The sequence below is a fragment of the Ochotona curzoniae genome, unplaced genomic scaffold (assembly GCF_017591425.1).
Source record: "Ochotona curzoniae isolate NIBS_2020 unplaced genomic scaffold, NIBS_Ocur_1.0 scaffold_4505, whole genome shotgun sequence".
In the NCBI taxonomy this organism is placed as follows: domain Eukaryota; kingdom Metazoa; phylum Chordata; class Mammalia; order Lagomorpha; family Ochotonidae; genus Ochotona; species Ochotona curzoniae.
In genome coordinates, this window is record NW_024467118.1 from 2,041,127 (window position 1) to 2,063,148 (window position 22,022).

At 58.4% G+C, this 22,022-nt stretch overlaps 1 protein-coding gene across 5 annotated transcripts in view; it reads right to left on the reverse strand.

Moving 5' to 3' along the window:
* TBC1D14 (TBC1 domain family member 14) overlaps nucleotides 1-22,022 on the reverse strand; it is an 88,476-nt gene that overhangs the window by 24,439 nt on the left and 42,015 nt on the right. For all 5 annotated transcript variants that reach the window (XM_040966386.1, XM_040966388.1, XM_040966384.1 and 2 more), the window contains exons 4-7: nucleotides 9,892-10,010; nucleotides 5,368-5,450; nucleotides 4,125-4,242; nucleotides 2,173-2,279 (exon numbers count right to left, since the gene is read on the reverse strand). In XM_040966386.1, the coding sequence (XP_040822320.1) occupies nucleotides 2,173-2,279; nucleotides 4,125-4,242; nucleotides 5,368-5,450; nucleotides 9,892-10,010 (427 nt within the window). The remainder of the gene's footprint in view (nucleotides 1-2,172; nucleotides 2,280-4,124; nucleotides 4,243-5,367; nucleotides 5,451-9,891; nucleotides 10,011-22,022) is intronic.

Sequence of the window (22,022 nt, forward strand, 5' to 3'; positions counted from 1 at the left end):
TCCAGGAGGCCACGTTCCAGTTGCTGTGCCAGGAGATGGACTCAAACAGCCATGTGTCCCGGGCCTGCTGGTAAGCCACCTCCCCAACGGGGCATCTGACAGCGAAAGCAGAGGCTGGTAGTTGGGCACAGAACACCACCCCCAAGGGTGAGTGGAGTGTGCCGTGGGGATGGTGAGAACAGCTACCACACCCTCTTTGCAGACTCCAAGCCACATGCAGAGTGTAAGTCAGGCTTCCCTGAGAAGGAAGAAGCTGCAGCAATGCTACCAGGCTCGCCAAGCCAGAATCAGCTGGGACTGGAACCAGCATCTCCCACACATGCAGCTCAGGGACAGGAACTGCAGCTCAAGCACAGGTTCTGCCAGCCAGGGACAGGAACTGCAGCTCAGGGACAGAAACTGGGGCCCAGGGACAGGAACTGCAGACCAGGGACAGGAAGTGCAGCTCAGGGACAGGAACTGCAGGCCAGGGACAGGAAGTGCAGCTCAGGGACAGGAACTGCAGGCCAGGGACAGAAAGTGCAGCCCAGGCACAGGAACTGCAACCCAGTCCCCAACCTTGCCAGGATGATGAACCTTCTCAGGAGGAGACTGAGACCACCACACCCACCCCCACGACACATGAGGAGAGAACCTATGATGAGGCCTGGCACCAGAATCCAGGCTCATCCTGTCCTGATGCTGGCCTGGCAGTGCGATCTGCCCATTCCACAACAGGGCACAGCTGCCAGAGCAGAAAGCACATGAGGCCACAGTTCAAGCGGGACATCGGTCACAGCAGGCAGACACAAAAAGGGTACACGAAGGATGAACTCTTTTTCCTGGTTTACCATGATGGGTCCCACAGGCTGACTGACATTGACCAGGGGAATTGGGGAGAGCCACAAGTTAAGCACACACAGACACGCAAGGCACCGTGCGTGGTACGACTGGATGGGCTGTCGATGGAATTACATCTCATGACCTGTCTTTTCGTAAGTCAAGGTCAGAGCAGACTCCTGGCGTGTGGGGGGGGGCGGCGGGGTGTTAGTCACAAACGAGGCTTCTAGGAGGTTCCCTGCACCATGCACCACTGCTGAGAAGTGAGTCTCCACTCAGGCAGGTGCAGTCACTGCTTGAGTCAGGCTTCTGGTAAGAGGCTGAGCTGGTCTCCAGACACAGAAACCTCAACTAGAAGGCTGGTTTTTGTTTAAACATACATATTAAGTGTTCTTGTATGTTGTTGCCAGTGTATGTACAATCATTCCCTGTGGAACAAACATTCATGAGCACTCAGCCAGGACACACAGCAGAGCTCACGTTATGCACACGCATGGAGGGAAGCCTCGGCATGGGCGTCAGACCCCACCTGGGGAATGGATACTTGCCAGATCCCGAGCAGTGACCAGGGAACCCCTACAGAATCAACCACGGAAAGGCCCACACCTCCTGGGGCCTGGAGACACTGGGTGGGCAAGCATCATGCTGGGCACACTGTGCAGAAGGGACGGCCCCAGTTGCAGGCTGCAGCTGCCTGGGAAACCCTCACCAGGTGGAGCCTGCCCTCCAGCTGGAGCTGTGCAGCTGGAGGGACCAGAGGTGCACGCCAGCACAGCGCCAGCACCGCGGTCACAGTCAGGTCCAGGGCCCGTCCAGGAAGAAGAGCAGAAAGGCCTGTCCTGCACACAAAGAAGGCAGGGCGGGCGGGATGCTCAGCACATGCTGGGTGCCTAGTGTGAGCTGTGAGGCCTGGAATGCACCAACCCTGCGGAGCACTGGGGGTGCCCAGGGGGACGAATCCAGGTTCTGGGAGACACACACAGGATGGGCAGATGCAGCACAATATGACCCAGAAGGCAGCTTCCAGCACGGCACTCAGACACCTCTGCAATGCCCAACAGAAGGCTGGAGATCTAAGCGCAGCCTCCACCTCCTGAAACAGCACGGAGCACCTGTCCTGCACTTCAGACCCCATCAAGGAATGGGGGACCCAAACAGGAGCTCCCTGTCTGTCTGGCTCTCAAGTGGCTGAGCCCAGGCCTCCCAGCTGCCCCCGTCCTGGGGCAGACACTGGCAACCGGCATGTTTAAAGGCACAGCTTGGCAGCGGCAGCCCCAGCTCTCCCCATTAGGGCAGGAGAGGCCGCGAGGCCCAGGGACGCACCGCAAACCTGGAGCCATGCCAGTCACTCACCGTGGGTGATGTTTAACTCGTTGCCGATGGCTAAGCTCCAGACTTTGCCTCGGACGCTTGGAGGGATTCCTTGCCACCACAGATCTCGAACCTTCCTAGAGCACCACCTGGACAGAGACAGGTGTGAGTGTACGAGTCTGTTCCCAGGAAGATCTACACACCACAGGAGCCAGGGGCCTGCAGCTGTGTCCCTCACGGCCCCTGCCTTGGGGAGTACAACACCCAGCATCCCAGGGCAAGGAGACCAAGCGGCACCTTCTGCAGCAGCTATGACAGGGAGAAGGGGACAGTACAGCAGAGAGCACCCCAAACAGGGCACAGGGCCCTGGCCCCAAGCCGAGGGAAGGATGGGCACATGAAGGAAGGGAAGGGGCTGCTGCCCTCCCACAGGATGTGTCTGGGGTGGGGTGTGGGTGACAAGTACCAGGATGCAGGACTGCGCACAGGGGGGCTCCCCAGGGTGAGCTGCAGGCTAACCCCAATGGCAGAGGGGCCCTCTAGGGGTTCAGGACCCTCAGAACCAGGCAGTCTCAAGGATCTGCCGGTCACACAGACACACAGCCTAAAGCATCCAACAGCACCACACTCCCCCGGAGCTGCCTGCACCCCGCACAGGGAAGCACAGGCTCCAAGCCGCAGAAGCCAGCAGTGGCCTAGCTCCACCCTTGCCTGCCGAGCCTATAGAAGGTCAGCCTGCTCTGGCACCTGCTCCGACCTCCCTAAAGTCCATGGGGATGCCTCCTTCCAGGACAGCTGTGAGGACTCAGTGAGGGGACAGTGCAGGAGCCTGGCACAGCCACACACGTCAAGTGGTAGCTGGAGGACACGGGGACAGGACAGGACAAACCAGGGCCGGGCTGGACCCTCCAGGCAGGGACACGGGCATGGGAGAGGATCTCTGTTTGGCAGTACTTCCTGGAAGTGCCAGCCTCCTAGGGAAGCTGCCTGGGAGAGGAGGCTGAGGATGGCGTGTCCTCCTGGGAGAGACCACAGCAGGGCTCCCTGGCCCACCGAGAGACACGAACGATGCCATGGGGTTCAGAAGCAAGTCCCGGCACTCCAACACGCAGGAGAGCAGAAGGTTGGCTGGCCTGAAGTTCCCCACTCACCCCTGTGCACGGTCCTGATGTACTGAGTGCACACTCAGCAGCTAGCCCACAGTTCCCACTCGCCCCTGTGCACGGTCCTGACATACTGAGTGCACACTCAGCGGCTAGCCCACAGTTCCCACTCGCCCCTGTGCACGGTCTTGATGTACTGAGTGCACACTCAGCAGCTAGCCCACAGTTCCCACTCGCCCCTGTGCACGGTCCTGACATACTGAGTGCACACTCAGCGGCCAGCCCACAGTTCCCTGTTCGCCCCTGTGCACGGTCCTGATGTACTGAGTGCACACTCAGCGGCCAGCCCACAGTTCCCACTCGCCCCGTGCACGGTCCTGATGTACTGAATGCACACTCAGCGGCCAGCCCACAGTTCCCTGTTCACCCCTGTGCACGGTCCTGATGTGCTGGATGCACACTCAGTAATGACCCCAGGGCTCAGCATCAGAGGACACTGTTCTCAGACAGAGGGAGAGATGGCCAGAGAACCCACAGGTTCTTATCAGGACCAAGACTGAAGCTCCCAGATCACACAGGGGTTTGATGTGGCAGAGGTGCCAGTGCAGGCCCAGGGAGAGGAGACTGCCTTGGCCCTGGGCTGGAAGGGACAATGGCGAGCTGTGGGTACATGGCAGGGGAGGAAGCAGGGCAGCAGAGGGCAGGGTGGCCTTTTCTGCCAGCTCAGGAGGTCAGAGCTCACACTGAGAGCCACAGGACGCTGGGGACATTTCAAAGCACTGAGGCAGCACAGATTGGTGAGCAGTGACGAGCAGTGCAGGTAGGCGGCACCCAGAACAGACCCGGAGCACCTAGGAGCGGGAGATGCCCGCGGCAGGCGACCGGCCTTACATGGTCTCCCAGTTGGGGAGGATCTCATTGTTCCAGGTGAGGACGGCGTTGCCGATGCTCTCCTCCACTCTGCACCTTTCCTCCAGCTGCTTCTTCCTCCTCTGAGCTTCTTTCAGCTCTACAAATCATGATCAAAGAGAAGAAAACACTTGGTGCGGGCACCCACCATGTCAGGCGAGGAGAGCAAGATGGCCCTGGACGAGGGACGACTCCCGGGGCTCTCCCCACCCTGGGCACCTCAGAACACTTGGGGCCTCAGCAGCATGACAGCCCCAAACACGATTCCAGCGGTACAGAAAGGCTGACCCAGGGACTGCTCAGAGCCTAAGCAGTCCTCTCCATACACAGAAAGCCACTCCGAGAAACGCCCCCAGCTTCGACAGGCCCTGTCACCCAGCACCGTCGCATGGAGATGCTGCCCACCTCTACCTGTATCCGACACCTGCACTCATCGCCCACCGTCTCCTCAACAAAACCACCTGGCAGCAGCTGAGCTCGGCATGGCACGCTGTGGGCGGCCTGCAGGAGGCCCGGGCACACAAGACACGTGTGGGCAACATGCAGACAGGGTGTCCTTGCGGATTCCATACCCTCTGGGTGGCAGGAGAGGCCTGCCAGGGATGGCTGTGGCAAACTATGCCCAAGTTATACCGACAACACTGGGAGCACAAGTCCACGTTGGTAAGCACATCCACACGGCCAGGCGGCCAGGGCCACTGCCTGCAGCTTCGCATGCTGAGCCCCCATGTAGCCAGCCCCAGGCGAGCCTGTGCCCACTTTCTGCCCAGCTGTCTGCCAGTCAGGGAACCTCCTGTGACCGCCCTGGCCCTCTGAGTCTGGCTCAGTGCACTCAGCAGAACGTCTTCCAGGTCCAGCCCTGTCGGAGCCCTTGTGGAATGACCTTCCTTTGTAAGCTGCTATCCATCCTACACACGCGCATTCCACTGCAGGTGCCGTTCAGCTGGTGAACAGAGAAATCAGACACAGACAACAGACTCTGCCCATGACAACCACCTGAAGCCAGCCCAGCTCTGGTTGCTAACTCAGTCTCCATTCTCACTTAGGTTCAAAGTGTTACCTCGGGTGAAAGCAACTGGAAATGGAGAGCAAAGACATGCATATCCGATGGGAAAGTTTAAGTGACAAACTACTAACAAGATCCTGGTGCTGCCTACCTCTGGGGACCCCTGGGCCACCAGTTCCCGCCCCGCGGCACACCGCCCTGCCAGCTCCGGGCCATTACCTCGCTTCTTGGCCTGCACCACCATCTCCTCGTACTGCTGCCTGTGCCTCTGCGCTTCGTCGGCGGGCTTCGCGGGCAGGTTTCTGCACAGGAAATCATGCACGGGGACTGTTACAAACATTTAATCAAAACGATTGAGGTGGGCCGGCGTGGTAGCCTGGTGGCCAAAGTCTTTGCCTTGCATGTGCCAGGATCCCATATGGGCGTCAGTTCGTGTCCCAGCTGCTCTGCTTCCCATCCAGCTCCCTGCTCGTGGCCTGGGAAAGCAGTCGAGGACGGCCCAAAGCCTTGGGACCCTGCACCTGCATGGGAGACCTCAAAGAAGCTCCCGGCTCTGGCTTTGGATCGGCTCAGCTCCAGCCATTGTGGCCACTTGGGGAGAGAGTCAGTGGATGGAAGATCTTTGTCTCTCCTCTGTAAAATCTGACTTCCCAATAAAAAATAAGTAAATCTTAAAAAAACAAAAAGTTTGAAGCTGGGAGGGGACACCAAAAGCATTAGCTATTCACAAGTGTGAAGCTCACAGACCAAAAAGTAAATTTGTTAAGATTCCACATGTCTTATGAACCTCAGGATCTCTCTCTTACGAATGTAAAATAAATGCAGCATGCACATCGGCTGAACCCTAATGACCATCCCCACACACTGCAGATGAACCACCCTTCACTGCACCTCTCCATCCCCACACACTGCAGATGAACCACCCTTCACTGCTCCTCTCCATCCCCACACACTGCAGATGAACCACCCTTCACTGCACCTCTATCCCCCACACACTGCAGATGAACCACCCTTCACTGCACCTCTATCCCCCACACACTGCAGATGAACCACCCTTCACTGCACCTCTATCCCCCACACACTGCAGATGAACCACCCTTCACTGCTCCTTTATCCCCCACACACTGCAGATGAACCACCCTTCACTGCGCCTCTATCCCCCACACACTGCAGATGAACCACCCTTCACTGCACCTCTATCCCCACACTGCAGATGAACCACCCTTCACTGCGCCTCTATCCCCACACACTGCAGATGAACCACCCTTCACTGCACCTCTATCCCCCACACACTGCAGATGAACCACCCTTCACTGCTCCTTTATCCCCCACACACTGCAGATGAACCACCCTTCACTGCGCCTCTATCCCCCACACACTGCAGATGAACCACCATTCACTGCACCTCCATCCCCACACTGCAGATGAACCACCCTTCACTGCACCTCTCCATCCCCACACTGCAGATGAACCACCCTTCACTGCACCTCTCCATCCCCACACTGCAGATGAACCACCCTTCACTACACCTCTCCATCCCCACACTGCAGATGAACCACCCTTCACTGCACCTCTCCATCCCCACACACTGCAGATGAACCACCCTTCACTGCTCCTCTATCCCCACACACTGCAGATGAACCACCCTTCACTGCACCTCTCCATCCCCACACACTGCAGATGAACCACCCTTCACTGCACCTCTCCATCCCCACACACTGCAGATGAACCACCCTTCACTGCGCCTCTCCATCAACACACACTGCAGATGAACCACCCTTCACTGCGCCTCTATCCCCACACTGCAGATGAACCACCCTTCACTGCACCTCTATCCCCACACACTGCAGATGAACCACCCTTCGCTGCTCCTCTATCCCCACACACTGCAGATGAACCACCCTTCACTGCTCCTCTCCATCCCCACACTGCAGATGAACCACCCTTCACTGCACCTCTCCATCCCCACACTGCAGATGAACCACCTTCATCGAAGCTTCCATCAAAACACATCTGATGTTGAACATACATTACACTGACGATCTATACAAAAAACTCTGAAGATAAAATAAATTAAATGAAAATAGAAAGAAATATATAGGAAGTGTTAAAAATAACTGATAATATTTAAAAATAAAAAGGATTTGAAATAAAAGTATCGCTAATAGTTAAAACATTAATGATTTGTTAAAAAAGGATAGGAGTAAGATAATGAAACTCATTATGAATTGATTACATAAAGTAACGGCTCAGATAAAAATAAAAAAGAAGAGTTAAAAAATTAAAGGAGAATATTTCCAAATACAAATGAAGATGAAAAACAATTAAATGAGCATATACATTAAAAAAATAAAAGAAGATGAACAAAAATTAAATGAGAAGCTATACCGCACTCCCCTGATGTTGAAAACCCGTCACTCAACGCTCAATACAACACAAAGCTGCTATAACCTCAAACTTCACTAAAATCTAATAAAAAAAATGGTATGTTGTTAAAAAGGAAAGGATAATATTAACAATCAACTGATGTTATCCAAAATGAAATGATACTAGTGAAAATATAAAGGTTGATGTAAAAAAAGGATATGGATAAGATAATAAATAAATATGATGTTGTTACAAAAGTAAATGAAAAGATAATGAAAATATAAGGATGTTGTAAATCAATGATAGCTAATCTGAGAAATATAAAATGAAGTGGATCATAAATATATAAGATTAGAAAATAAAAATATGTTGTATAATAAATTATATGATAAGAGTTAAAAACTATAGGATGTTGTAAAAAAAAAAAGGAAATAAAAAGTTAAAAAAAAATAGATGTTGTTAATAAATTATAGAGAAGTGTGAAAAATAATACACTGCAGATGAACCACCCTTCACTGCTCCTCTCCATCCCCACACACTGCAGATGAACCACCCTTCACTGCGTCTCCATCCCCACACACTGCAGATGAACCACCCTTCACTGCGCCTCTATCCCCACACACTGCAGATGAACCACCCTTCACTGCACCTCTCCATCCCCACACACTGCAGATGAACCACCCTTCACTGCGCCTCTATCCCCACACACTGCAGATGAACCACCCTTCACTGCACCTCTATCCCCCACACACTGCAGATGAACCACCCTTCACTGCGCCTCTATCTCCACACACTGCAGATGAACCACCCTTCACTGCGTCTCTATCCCCACACACTGCAGATGAACCACCCTTCACTGCGCCTCTCCATCCCCACACACTGCAGATGAACCACCCTTCACTGCGCCTCTATCCCCACACACTGCCTGCACCCCAAAGCATTCCTGACAAGCAGCCCCGGCTAACTCCCTGAGCAATGCCTCGCCAGCGCAGGCCCTGACACAGACATCTGGCAGCACTTCCTGGTCAGGTTTTTCACGTTATCTGGGAGCTTGTGTACTGCATGATGTTTTAAATATGCAGCTTCTGAAACAATGCGATGTCCCCTTCAAGCCCCATCTAAAAAGACGACAAAACACAAGGCTCTTTCAACCATGTGAGGACTTGAGGTGTCCCAGATTCCTGGGAAGGGAGCAGCACCCCGCAGTCCACAGTTGCAGGGCACCCCGGACACTCTGCTCCCCACAGACCACGGGCCCTCTCACTTGGCAGGAACCCCCCTTTACATGGCTTTTCGAGGAGTAAGAAATCGTAGAGGATAGATTCCTTCCAATAGCACCGCTTGCATTTTCTCCAACGCAAAGCTTCAGGGCCGGCGAAGCCAACAGGCCCCACGCTTTACGATTCCCTTTTCCGTCCCTTCTCTGCAGTGAGAGACCTTGTATCCCAGCTCGGCCCTCGGCCAGCTAGGAGCAGGTGTGATGCAGCGACTGCCGGATGCAACCTCCTTCTTTCAGAGCTGCATGCCCCCAGTCCAAGGGTCACCCACAGCCTGTGTAAAGCGGGGGCTGCCGTAGGAGCGTTCCTACAGCACCAGTGTATCCCCAAGATACTCGCCACACAGCACCTTTCCAGAAGAGCTACCCGGGCACCCGAGGGTGCCAACTTACTAGGGTAAACCACCTGAACGGAGACCCCAGGCTTTTCTGGCTAGCAAAGCTTGCAGGCTAATAACCTGGCAGGTACTTTGTCAAGTCAGCCATTCCGTATCAAGCAGAATACAAGTGAGTGTGGCCCCAGAAGCAGGGGTCGGGGCGCCTCCCCCGCCCCGTCCTGACCCTACGCACTCTTCACCAAGGCCAAGCTGCCCAAGCCCCATGCCCGCCCCACGCCTCGCTGCCCAAGCCCACGCCCACCCCATGCCTCGCTGCCCAAGCCCACGCCCACCCCACGCCTCGCTGCCAAAGCCCACACTCACCCCATGCCTCACTGCCCAAGCCCACGCCCGCCCCATGCCTCGCTGCCCAAGCCCACGCCCGCCCCACGCCTCGCTGCCCACGCCCGCCCCACCCCCGCCCCACGCCTCGCTGCCCAAGCCCACGCCCGCCCCACGCCTCGCTGCCCACGCCTGCCCCACCCCCGCCCCACGCCTCGCTGCCCAAGCCCACGCCCGCCCCACGCCTCGCTGCCCAAGCCCACGCCCGCCCCACCCCCGCCCCACGCCTCGCTGCCCAAGCCCACGCCCGCCCCACGCCTCGCTGCCCAAGCCCACGCCTGCCCCACGCCTCGCTGCCCAAGCCCACGCCTGCCCCACGCCTCGCTGCCCAAGCCCACCCCACGCCTCGTTGCCCAAGCCCACGCCCGCCCCACGCCTCACGCTGGTCTGTCCTCGAGGATGAGCGCCGTGGTGGACAGTGGCTCAAAGTCAAGGTTCTTCCTCACATTCTGCTTGGGGGAGGGCGGCCTGCTAGCTCTTCCAGCCTTGTCTTCATATTCCTAGGACAGAGAAAGCAGAGATGACTTTGGGCTAACAACGCCCTCCCAAAGCAGGAGGCTCACTTCACCACGCACAGCCCCGCAGTGGCCCCAGGACGTCCTGCCAGGCCTCCCTGTGACCCCAAAGGGAACATTGCAGCTGGGCCAGGCCTCCCGGGCAGAGGGCACCGACCCTGGCAGTGGGAAGGCCTTTGTCAAGAGCCCACATACATGTCTCTGGGAGACGGAGAGCTTTGTCTTCTGAACATGCCCCATTGTCACTGATCACCATAAAGGCCACTGCAAACTGGGAGACCATCACTTCAAACTGCTGATCTGCTTAGCACGGAGACATGAGAGCAGCCTAACAGCCTGGCCACGAGTCTGTCCCAGAACTACCACTTCCAATGCCAAGTCACACCTGGTGAGCCACAGTCCACGGGATGAGGACAAGCAAAGTGCCGTTTCTGAACAATGCGTGCGCTTAGGGCCGGGCTGCGTGTGTGCCCCCAGCCTCTGCGTGCCCAGGGCCAGGCTGCGCGTGTGCCCCCAGCTTCTGCGTGCCCAGGGCCGGGCTGCACGTGTGCCCCCAGTCTCCGTGCAGCCAGGACTGGGGCCTAGGGCACAGGGCCAGGCCATGTGACCAACGTCTAGGGTACATGGTCAGGGCCTACAGCACAGAGCCTGGTGTATGCCCTAGGCAACCTGTGTGATCCAGATCAGGGCTCCGTGTGTGACCGGTATCAAGGCTTGTTACAAACCAAGAACATGGCTTAGGGTGCGACCGGGGCAGGGCTCAAAGTAGGGCTGAGATCTCCGCAAAACCAAACACCAACCCTGGCACTGTCTTGTGCCCACTCCAGGCCCTGCTCTCGGGGCCACACCGCTGGGAGGGACACTGCTGCAGAGGACTCTGTGTGGGGGAGCCCACGGAGCCACAGCTGTTCCTGACGAAAGGCCTTCCACGTGGTGGTGGCTATACCCCAGCCTCCGTGCCGCCAGGACCTGGCTGTGCGTGTGGACTCGGCTGACGGGGCTGTCAGCAGGGCTGCTGGTAAAACCTCTGACAAACAGGCCTGAGAGGCTTCCACAAAGCAAGAATTTCCTCAAAGCCAAGGTTCTTATGAGCAGGGAGTGCGTAGGCTGAGCAGTCCCGCCCACTGGGGTGGACCAGATCAGAAGCCTGTAAAATGGGCCCATTACCACATCAGAATGACCCACGCTCATCAGAAACTGACCAAACAGGCTTGTTGGCTCCCGGACTCAAACATCTTGGCATTGACCCCACACCAGTCGCACAGCCACTGCTTCACCGGCACCAGCAAGCCTTGGTGCAGAGCCTGGCTGTCACCAGCCTTCGCACTGAGGGACAATGTGAGACCCGCCACACCCCACTGGAGCCTGGGAGACACAAAGCGCTCCATGCCTCCTGGGCCCGTCCTGGTGAGTCAAAGACACGGGGCGCAAAGTATGCAGGCCAGTGTCCAGTTAGCCCTCTGCGGTTACGCGGCATGCATCCTTGTACAGCCAGGGTGACAGGCTTGCCAGGTAGTGTCTCGCCCCATGACACAGGCAGCCCACGCTGGGGCCTGTGGGAACCCCTCCATGGCAGCCTGCTCGAGCGAGCCCAGCCCCTCTTCTGAGGGTCCTGGAGCAGGCCTGAAACGCTCTGGATCCAGTCCTAAGGGTGAAGTGTGGCCCTGCAGGCTAGACAGGTCTGAGAACAAGCTCCAAAAAGCCCTTGCTTGGAATCCCTGGGCTCCCTTCCTTGTCCACAGGAAGATGGGCAGCTCCGGAGACGTTTGGAAAGCCAGCACACCTGAGGGCCGGGAGGCTGGGCGGTGCATACTGCAACCTTTCAGCAACAGCATCAGGCAGAACACCTAAAGAGGAGCCCTGCCAAGAGCAGCCAGCACAGGCATGAGACGCCGCAATCGGAGCAGCGAGCGCCTGACTGCCAGCCCGGGATCAGCTCTCCGCTCCCTGGGGCGAACGCTTGTCAGGCAGCACGCACACCCGACATGCAGTGCAGGGCCCAGCGCCCGCCAGCCCCATGGAGGAGCAGGGAGGCTGGCTTGGAGGCCCAGCACAGCATTGTGCAGCTGTATCTCTCACGAAAGAATTCACACCGCACACACAGACAAGAATCGGAGGCAATTTCGCTGTTCATGCTTAGTCTAAGGAAAAGCTTTCAGCGGTGACAGAAACTGCACCCTGAATTCAGCGCACCAAGTCAGAGAAGGCATAGACACAGACACTGCCATTTGGCATGGGGGTTTGGTGCAGTGACTGGCACTATTTGGGACCACCCACACCACACCCAGCTGCTGGATGTGGGTCCCAGCTGTGCTTGCAATAACAGCTCCCTGTGATGGGCAGCCCAGGAGGCAAGGTGCCTGTCACACATGGCACAGACCCTGGCTGGGCTGTACATCCCGGCCTCAGGGGAGGGAGCAAGCAGACGCAGACACACACACACACACACACACACACACACATACACACAGAAGGGAGCCAGCAGACACACACACACACAGACACACACACAGGAGGGAGCCAGCAGACACACACACACAGACACACACAGACACAGACACACACACACACACACACAGGAGGGAGCCAGCAGACACACACACACACAGACACACACACAGGAGGGAGCCAGCAGACACACACACACACATACACACAGGAGGGAGCCAGCAGACACACACACACAGACACACACACACACAGGAGGGAGTCAGCAGACACACACATACACGCACAGACACACACACACAGGAGGGAGCCAGCAGACACACACAGACACATACATAGGAGGGAGCCAGCAGACACACACACACGCACACACACACACACACAGGAGGGAGCCAGCAGACACACACACACACACACACACACAGGAGGGAGCCAGCAGACACACACACACACACACACACACACAGGAGGGAGCCAGCAGACACACACACACAGACACACACCCATGCCTGGCTGTGGAGGAAGAAGCCAGCAGATACAGACACACACACCCTGTGCCTGACCGCCCTCTCTGCCTCTCGCCCACGGAGTGAGTAAGTGAACACGTGGCCAGTCACTCGGCTGCGGAGTCCCTTCTGCACCCAGGCATCCAGCAGAGTGTCCCCACGCGGGAGCAAGGCCCATGTTAAACTTATGGGCTTGGCAGTCAAATACATCACACACATCGCCCCTCACGTGGCTGCTTCTGCGTCCACCGCAGGCAACAGGGCTTTTGAAGCCCTATTCGTGGGTCAGTTTGGGCACTCATGATGGCATTTTAGAAAAAACAACAAAAAAAGAATCAAAGAAACCCAAATACTAACGACAAGGCCCCCACTGTCTAAGGGAGCATCTCCAAGAAGCCCGTGGGTCACTGCCTGTGGTAGCTCAGCAGCTCAGAACCCCGGGCCTGCGCAAGGACAGCGCACAGGCACGCCCCGCAGGCGCCAGGGCCAGGCTGGGGCCAGGGTCCTGAGCACAGAACACACACACCAGGCAGGGGGCAGAGAGCAGGGACTGCATTGAGCAGAGGAAGCACACGCGTGAAGGGGTCACGTGAGACCCACGCCACCAGGGGGAAGACAGGAGGGGTACACTACACGTGGAGCGGGCGCAGGCAGCCTCCGGAAGGCATCTCCTGGGCTGACTCACGGCTTAGCACAAGCTCTTCAAGCGGAGGAAGACGCGGACAGCACATTTTGCTTGGCATCTGACAGTCTCAGTGAGCAGGTGTCCCGAGCTGGGGGACAGCTGGGGGACAGCTGGGGGACAGGCCCAGGGAGAGGGAGCCCACAGCCACGGCAGGCCTGTCCTCAGGGGCAGGAGACACCAGAACTGGGTTTAAGACCTGCCGGTTCAAAGGCCAGGGAAAGCGGAAGCCTGCCTCAACAGGCACTTGTTTCGAAAGAGAGAGGGACGGATTGGATTCCAGATCAACAAGCACTCCTGGGATGGAGGCGTCCCTGCTGCCTCACACAGGTGTGGCCCTCAAAGGCCCCAGAAGCCCCCCAGTCCCCCAGAGCCCTGCTCCGGCTCAACAGTCAAAATACGCTCAAGGCTACACCATCGACACTAGCTTTGTAAAACACCCCCGGCCGGGTGGGTGTCTGGCCCAGTGTTCTGAGCCCATCACCACACAGACATGCCCTCAGCCCACGCTGCGCTGGTCAGAACCCACAGACGCTGGCCTGCAACACAGACACCCCACCCGAGGGCACACGGACACCCCACCCGACAGCACACGCACACCCCACCCGACGGCACACGGACACCCCACCCGAGGGCACACGGACACCCCACCCGACGGCACACGGACACCCCACCCGAGGGCACACGCACACCCCACCCGAGGGCACACGGACACCCCACCCGAGGGCACACGCACACCCCACCCGACGGCACACGGACACCCCACCCGAGGGCACACGGACACCCCACCCGACGGCACACGGACACCCCACACGACGGCACACGGCCCTTGGCTGTGCTCCGGGTGTCGGCAGCAGGCATACAGCTCCAGCGCTGTGCCGCCCCTCAGGAGGGACCCCAGGATTGCGTGTTCAGCTCAGCTCAGCCCCAGCTGTGGTGGTCATCTGGACAACAGACCAGCAGTTGGAGGTCTTCTGGCTCCTCCTCTCTCAAAACGACCGTAAGTATAGCAACAATGAAATGAAGAAACAGTCCTGAGGGTCAAGCGGGTGGGATGGGAAGGCCGGCAATATGGCAGGCCAGTCATGTGGCACCTGCAGGAGGCTGACCAGAGCCCCGAGGGCTGAGGTGTGGCCAGCAGCCGCAGGCCCCCCACCCACAGCAGCGCCAGTGCCCAGGACTGGGCACCTGGACATACCCCCGCTCTGAGAGCTGACAGACCAAGGCCCCCAGGCCGGGCACTGTCCGTGTCAACACTCCACACGACCGGGAGAGGCGAGGGAAGCTGGCGAGGCCCGCACGGGGGGTGCAGATGCCGCCCCGCAGGGTCCACCCGCTCCCAAGCGAGGCGCGTCCTCTCACCTGCACTGGGCAAGGTGGGCGCTGGCAGACCCTGCCCAGCGGTCAGCTCCCTCGGAAGCACCCAGCACCTCCGAGTCAGCACGTGCACGCGGAGGGATGGGGCGCCGGGCTCCCGCCCGTGGGGCCCGGGCACTGCACCGCCTCCTCCCGCCGAGGTCCCCCCAGGCCAGCGCTCCCGGCAAGGGGAGCGACCCGAAGGCCCTGGTCTCTTACCATCCCCCCGGCCCCGCCCGAGCTCCGCACACAAGGACACAAAGGAACGCCGGGCGGCACCCCGGCGAGCCCCGGGCCGCGCACTCACCATGAACGCCCGGCTCAGCGCGCAGCCGGCGGCCCCATGCCCCGGCGCCCAGGGCGGCCCAGCTCCAGCCGCGGGCAGCGCGGACGACGCGGGGCGGGGCGCGGCGCCAGGCCGCTCAGCGGCGCGCAGATGCCGCGCGGCCCATCCGCGCTCTCACTCTCGATGCGTTACGCCTGGCTGGCCAGGGCCCCGGGACGGCAGCGTGGACTCGGGGTGCCCGGGTCCCCCCTACAGGCCTCCACACTGGGAAACGTGCACAATTAAAAACAAAAAAAGGAGATGGGGCACCACAAGCGGCTGGGCCCCCCACCCCGGCGCGGAATGGGGTGGCTATGGGGAAGTTCAGGGCCAGATGTCAGAGAGCACCCAAAACTGCCTCCTAAAACCCTGCAGGGTCGCCTTTTGGGGGATAAGCTGGGAGCATCCCGTAGGGTGTGAACCTCAATCTCAATTTACAAACAGCGGTAACCTGCTCAGCGCCATGCCACGGATTTGCTAGTTTGTGGTTCTAATAATGTCCTTTGCTGACTGGACTGGGGGCCCCACTTGTGACACCCACCCAACACAGGGCCAACCAACACACAATGAGGGGTGCCCCATGGACACTAGCTGGATACGGCACACGCCTGCCTGCAGACCAGAGGGTGGCAGACTCACACCCGGGCACTGCAGAGCCCGTGGGCTCATGGAGAAGATTACAGAACTTCTGCACAGGAAACACTCGAAGGGTCACCTGCACGGCTGCAAACTGTATGACAGCGCTAGTCACTGAGCTCTCGTAAGTGGCTCTTTATAATATGTCTCAATTAAGCCACTTAAAAAAATAAAAGACAAAAGAAAAGACTGGCTCGGGCCCCTATCCAGTCCCAGCTGGAGCTGGCAGAGCCAGGAGCCCAGAATTCCCCGGGTCTTCCCACTGGGGGCTGGGGGTCCAAGGCAGCAAGCCAGAACTGGAAGCAGGCGACACCGGAAGTGCCACGCCAAAAACTCCAAAACAGGAGAGACTGTTTCTAGCAGAAAGGATTAGGGAAGGCTTGCTAAGAAAGCTAAGCAGTGGGATAGTGGACAAAAACAGGAGGGGGCGTCGGACTGGCAGCGCTGGCGTCTGGGCTGAGGTTACTCCATCCTGCAAAGGACTGTTCCTCGTGCCAAGAGGTTGAAGCAGACACCAAGTTAGACTAACCCGTAGAATTAGTCTACCAGGAAGGAAAACGCCACACCGTGTCTTAGGAGTCCGTGGAAATGCAGCCCAGCGCCCTGCTCATGCTGCGTAACTGCTCGCCTAGCCCGCACAGGCTCCCAGGATCCCACGTGACCCTCTTCCCCCGTCAGTCCCCCACCGTCACCACACACGGAAAGCAGGAGAACGTGGGGGAAGCCAAGGCGGGTCAGGAGCAGACGCAGGCCGGAGGCCAGCTGCGCACACGGCCAGGTCACCGGAGGCCAGCTGCGCACACGGCCAGGTCACCGGAGGCCAGCTGCGCACACGGCCAGGTCATCCAGGAGAATGCTGTCTTTCTTCTTTGTTCCTCTCATAATTTGAGAGGCAGAGAGATAAGACACAAAATGAGACAGAGTTCCCATCCACTGGTTCACCCCAGAGGCCCACCATGGCTGGCACCAGGCAGGCCCCCAGCCAGAGCCGTCCGCCCAGCCTCCTGCAGCAGCAGGCACGTGGAGCCAGCAGCCAGGGCTGGGCAGCGACCACGAGGCCTCTGCAGGGGATGCGGCCCAGCCTGTCTTTACTCTCTGAGCTGCAACTTACTTTCAAAGGGCTCAACATTCCAGAAATGGAAAGTGGCAAAATGAACAAAGTATGTTCAAAATATCAAAAATTGCCCATCGTGGGTGGGTTTTGTGGTGCAGTGAGTTAAGCTGCCACTCGAGGCGTCGGCACCCCCATACATCCGAGACCGAATCCCAGCTCTTCTGTTTCTGATCTTGCTCCCTGCTAATGTGTCTGAGAGGGAATGTTCAAGTACTTGGGTCCTTGCCCCCCACATGGGCAACCCGGACGGAGCTCCAGGCTCCTGGCTGCAGCCTGCCTTAGCCCCAGGACCCAGCTACTGTGGCACCCGGTAAGGGAACTCTGTAGCAAAGACCTCTAAATCTCCTTTCCCTCTCCCTACACCGCTGACCCTGAGTGGTCACATGGGTGTCCACATGCAGGGCGCGGCTGTGGGAGGGCGCGGCTGTGGGAGGGCGCGGCTGTGGGAAGGCGCAGCTCTGGGAGGGCGTGGCTCTGGGAGGGTGCGGCTTTGGGAGGGCGCGGCTGTGGGAGGGCGCGGCTCTGGCTAACTTTAGTCAGAAGGGGAAGCCTCTGAGGGCGCCCCCCGCCGAGAGACCTGCAGCAAGGCCTCTGCCAGGTCCACCACCTCCAGGAAGGCACCAACACAGAATTACACTGCTGCCTCCCGCCCGGCTCCCTCTATGCGGCAGGCGCCTGGATGCACTCTCGTGACCCCAGGTGGCCTGCCACGGCTGCTGCCCCAGGAAGGACTCACCCAGCTCTGGCCTCCTCCCGTGCTCATTCAGGGGTGCTGCCCCCTCCCCGGAGCCATCAGCCACGAGGCCAAGCATGGGGGCTGCCCAGTCTTGCGTTCTCACAGGGTGCCCTCTGAAGCCCCAGCCTGCAGGTGCTCAGAATCCTCCGCCCGGGGAACAGAAACAAGCAAGGCCCAGCAGCCAGACCACATCTCTGTGCTAAGCGTTCAGCACAGAAGCCCGGGCGGCTGGGGTGGCTGGCCCAGCCTGGGGGCTCATGGGGACCACTTCCGGGAAGCAATGTCTGCAGCTGGAAGCAACGTACATATGGAGGCAGCCCCACCTCTCCCCATCTCCAGCCCACACCCTGACACCTCGTGCCACGCACCTTAGCAATCAGGAGCCCACCAGTACACTTAAGGTAACACGGGAGGGCCTGGCACAATAGCGTAGCGGTTAAAGTCCTCGCCTTGAATGCGCCCGGATCCCATATGGGTGCCGGTTCTAATCCCAGCTGCATCAGTTCCCATCCAGCTCCCTGTCTGTGGCCTAGGAAGGCAGTCGAGAACGGCCCAAAGCCTTGGGACCCTGCAGCCGCATGGGAGACCTGGAAGAAGCTCCTGGCTTCAGACTGGCTCAGTTGCAGCCGTTGGACTGCTTGGGGAGTGAACATCAGACGGAAGATCTTTCTGTATCGCCTTCTTTCTGTCAATCTGACTTTCCAATAAAAATAAATAAATCTTAAAAAAAAAAGGTAACATGGGAGAGCTATGCCTTAAGTGTGTGTTGTACACATGCCAAGGCAGCTTGCCAACATGACCTGCTCATATCCGTGGCAGGCTGTAACCTGCATTCCAGACTCACACCGTTTACCAAGGTCTAACCACGCATTAGCCCATGTGATGACAGGCTGGCCTTCACTCAGTTTTGACACTTGAGACGACAGCCAGAACGTGAGCAGGCCACTTCCTCGCCCCTACCCGGCCCTGCATGTCCGAGTTGCCCAGAGTTTGCCGGGCTTCCGGCATCCTCACTGGCACACTGGGCCACCTGCTTGCTGGGTCTGTGACACTGGCCCTCCTGCTGAGACACCTGCTGGCAACAGCGATGTGGCCAGGCCAGCTGACCTCACGGGGGCTGAGAGGCCACTGAAGGACAGTTACCTCGTCTGTACATCTTCAGGCAACTGCACAAAATACCAGGACTTCACAAATAAAAGCCAAATTCTGGAAGAACACTTAAGGACATGGGAAAGCATGGATGTTGTTCCCGGAGTGACCAAACTGTTCCCGACACAGTAAGGTCTGAGGCGTTGACACTCATGATCCATTTCCAAATCTGTAGATTTACAGATGAACCATCCACTAGACCAAGTTCTGTCCTGGGCTGAAGATGACAGATCTGCTCCTTGCTTTCCCGAGTTTACACTTCACAAGAAGAGAGGGTAACAGGCAGGCCACAAAACAGCGAGCCAACAGGCAGGCATTTAAGATACAGAAGAGGGGCTGCTTCCATAGTGCAGTATGTTTAGCCTTGGCCTGTGGTACTAACAACCCACAAATGCACAGGTTTGAGTCCCAGCTGCTCTACTTCTGGTCCAGCTCCCTGTTTATGGCCTAGGAAATCAGCAGAGAATGGCCCAGGTCCTTGGGCCCCGTACCCACATGGGAGACCCAGAAGAAGCTCCTGCTCCTGGCTTTAGACTGGCTCAGCTCTGGCCATTGTAGCCATTTGGGGAGCGAACCAACAGATGGAAGATCTCTCTCTCTCTCTCCTTCGGATTCTATAACTCTGCGTTTTAAATAAAAACAAATAATTCTTTAAAACGACAGCTGAAGAGTTCTGAGTGGAAAATACCGGGGAGGTGTGTCCAGACAGGTGGGTGGCAGGGAGTCAACCAGGACAAGAGGCCAGCTTGGGGGTGAGATGGGGCAGAGGCCTGGGGCAGGACGAAGCCGGGTCCCCAGAGCCAGGAGAGTTGGACAGAGCTGGGAGAGCTGAAGGCCAGGGGAGGTCATGGCAAGGAGTGTGCACCTGGCCTCAAGGTGGAGAGGGAGCACCAGCAGGTGCAGGAGGAGGGGGCGGCGGGCTGAGGTGGAGAAGGGCCAGGCCCTCCCCGGGGACAGCACTGCATGCGGCGCTTTGCCCCTGGCACTCTGCTACCACATCTGCACTCACTTCTGAAGAATTCCATTTACTGGAGAGGCAGACACAGAGAGCGCCTGTCTGCCCGTGATGGCTCCAGAAGGACTGGCCCAAAGAGGGGGGAGCTTGCTCCAGGACCCCCAGCAGGGTGGCAGGACACTACTTGACCGGACACCTGCTGCCTTCCCGAGAGCTTAGGCAGACTGGAGTGGGAAGCAGCTTAACCAAATCATGCCAAAAGCCCACTCCATACTAAGCTAATTAACTTAAAAATGTTGCCGTTAAAGTAAACCAGGGACCAGCACTATGGCCTAGTGAGTACAGCTGCCACGTGCGGTGCTGTCATCCTCCTCGGGCACTGCTCCAAGCTGCAGCTGCTCTGCTCCCCATCCAGGGAGGGCAGTGGAGGATGACCCAAAGCCTTGGGCCCTGCAGCCACATCGGAGGCTTGGAGGAAGGTCCTGACTCCCAGTTTTGGACAGGTTCAGCTCTGGCCATTGTGGCCATTTGGGAAGTGAACCAGGGAGTAAAAGTTCTCTCTCTCCCTCTCTGTCACTCTGAATTTCAAGTAAATAAGTTACTATTTTAATGAAAGTACGATGAAGTCAAACAAGTAAGTAAAGCACAGGAGCACCCAAGCTCACGTCTCGGGGGGCCCGGCGAGCTCCCCCCCCCGTCTCAGAGCCCACTGGCAGCCCCTGCGCCTACCCTGCTTTTCTCCCAATGCCCCCCCCATTCCCAGACAGCCTCCTGCTCACCTTGCCAGGCTTCTGCCCCAGGGGCCCCACCCCAGGGCCCTCTCCTTTGCCACACGCTGGTGAGGCCGCAGCTCAATCCCCAGGCCACAGCCATCTGTAGTAACAAGAACAGCCAGCTCCCAGAAGGCCCCCCAAGGCCGCCGAACACCACATCACCCTGCTTTGACCAAGTTTCAGTACAACTTGGGGATCTCGGCAGTGCCCTGGGCGCAGGTCCTGGTCAGCGAGTCCTGTGGTGACAGGGCCTGCTCCCTGCACCTCCCGGGTGTGGACGGACAAGCACTGAGCAATGACGAACGCCACCCCCTGGCCAGGGCAGGTGCCCCGGGGCTGCCCATCTACACAGTAAGCCCTGCAACACGTCCACGGAGGCTGCGACCTAGCTGGTTAACACTCAGACCTCGGGATGTGTCATGGCAGACTGTGCTAACAGGGAAGTAGAGCGGTGCCCTGACAGCCAACAGAGACGAAAGAGACACACAGGCAGTCACAGCAGGGAGTGCTCGTGGCCCTGACAGCCAACAGAGACGAGACACACAGGCAGTCGCAGCAGGGAGTGCTCGTGGCCCTGACAGCCAACAGAGACGAGACACACAGGCAGTCACAGCAGGGAGTGCTCGTGGCCCTGACACGCTGGGAGAAAAAGGACCAGCTCAGCAGCCTCTGCAAAGACGGAGCCTGCTGCCCCGGTGCCAACCAGGAGGCTCGTGTCACACTTTGGAGCCCTAAAACTGCAGAAATGACGCGTGCTGTCTCGAGCGCAGCACCAATGGGAGACCCATCCAGGTGCCGGGAGCATCGTCTGCGCCTCACTCTTTCCCCAGATAAGGTGGCTGAGGCGCTCACAAACTCCCGGTCCTGGAGCAGCTGGTGAGCGGCCATTAGAACTGAGAGCCTCCCCCAGGCCGTGCCCCCACATCCCCTTCAGGCAGACCACGTGAGCCCTGGATGCAGGCCTGAGACGCAAGCATACATGCATGACGTGCTGTGGCTTACAGAGGGTGCTAAGTGCACAGGTGAGCACTGAGTCCTCCCCTGTCCCCGCAGGTGTCCCTCAGCAGGGGCGGGGCCGCAAGTGCAGCGGGCACTCACACACAGGCCCAACATCGCGCCACACGCCTGCCCTGCCCAAGAACAACGAAGTCCTGGAGCTTGACGAGGCGAGCAACGTGAACAAAACCTGGAGGCAAACGGGAGCGGCCGGCTCTCCACTCTGGCCACTACTGCCCCCCTTGCTCTGGGCGCTGGCTGAGATGCGTTCTGGGGAGCCACAGACCTCTGATGCACTGTGCTGTTCCTTCATTTTCCTCC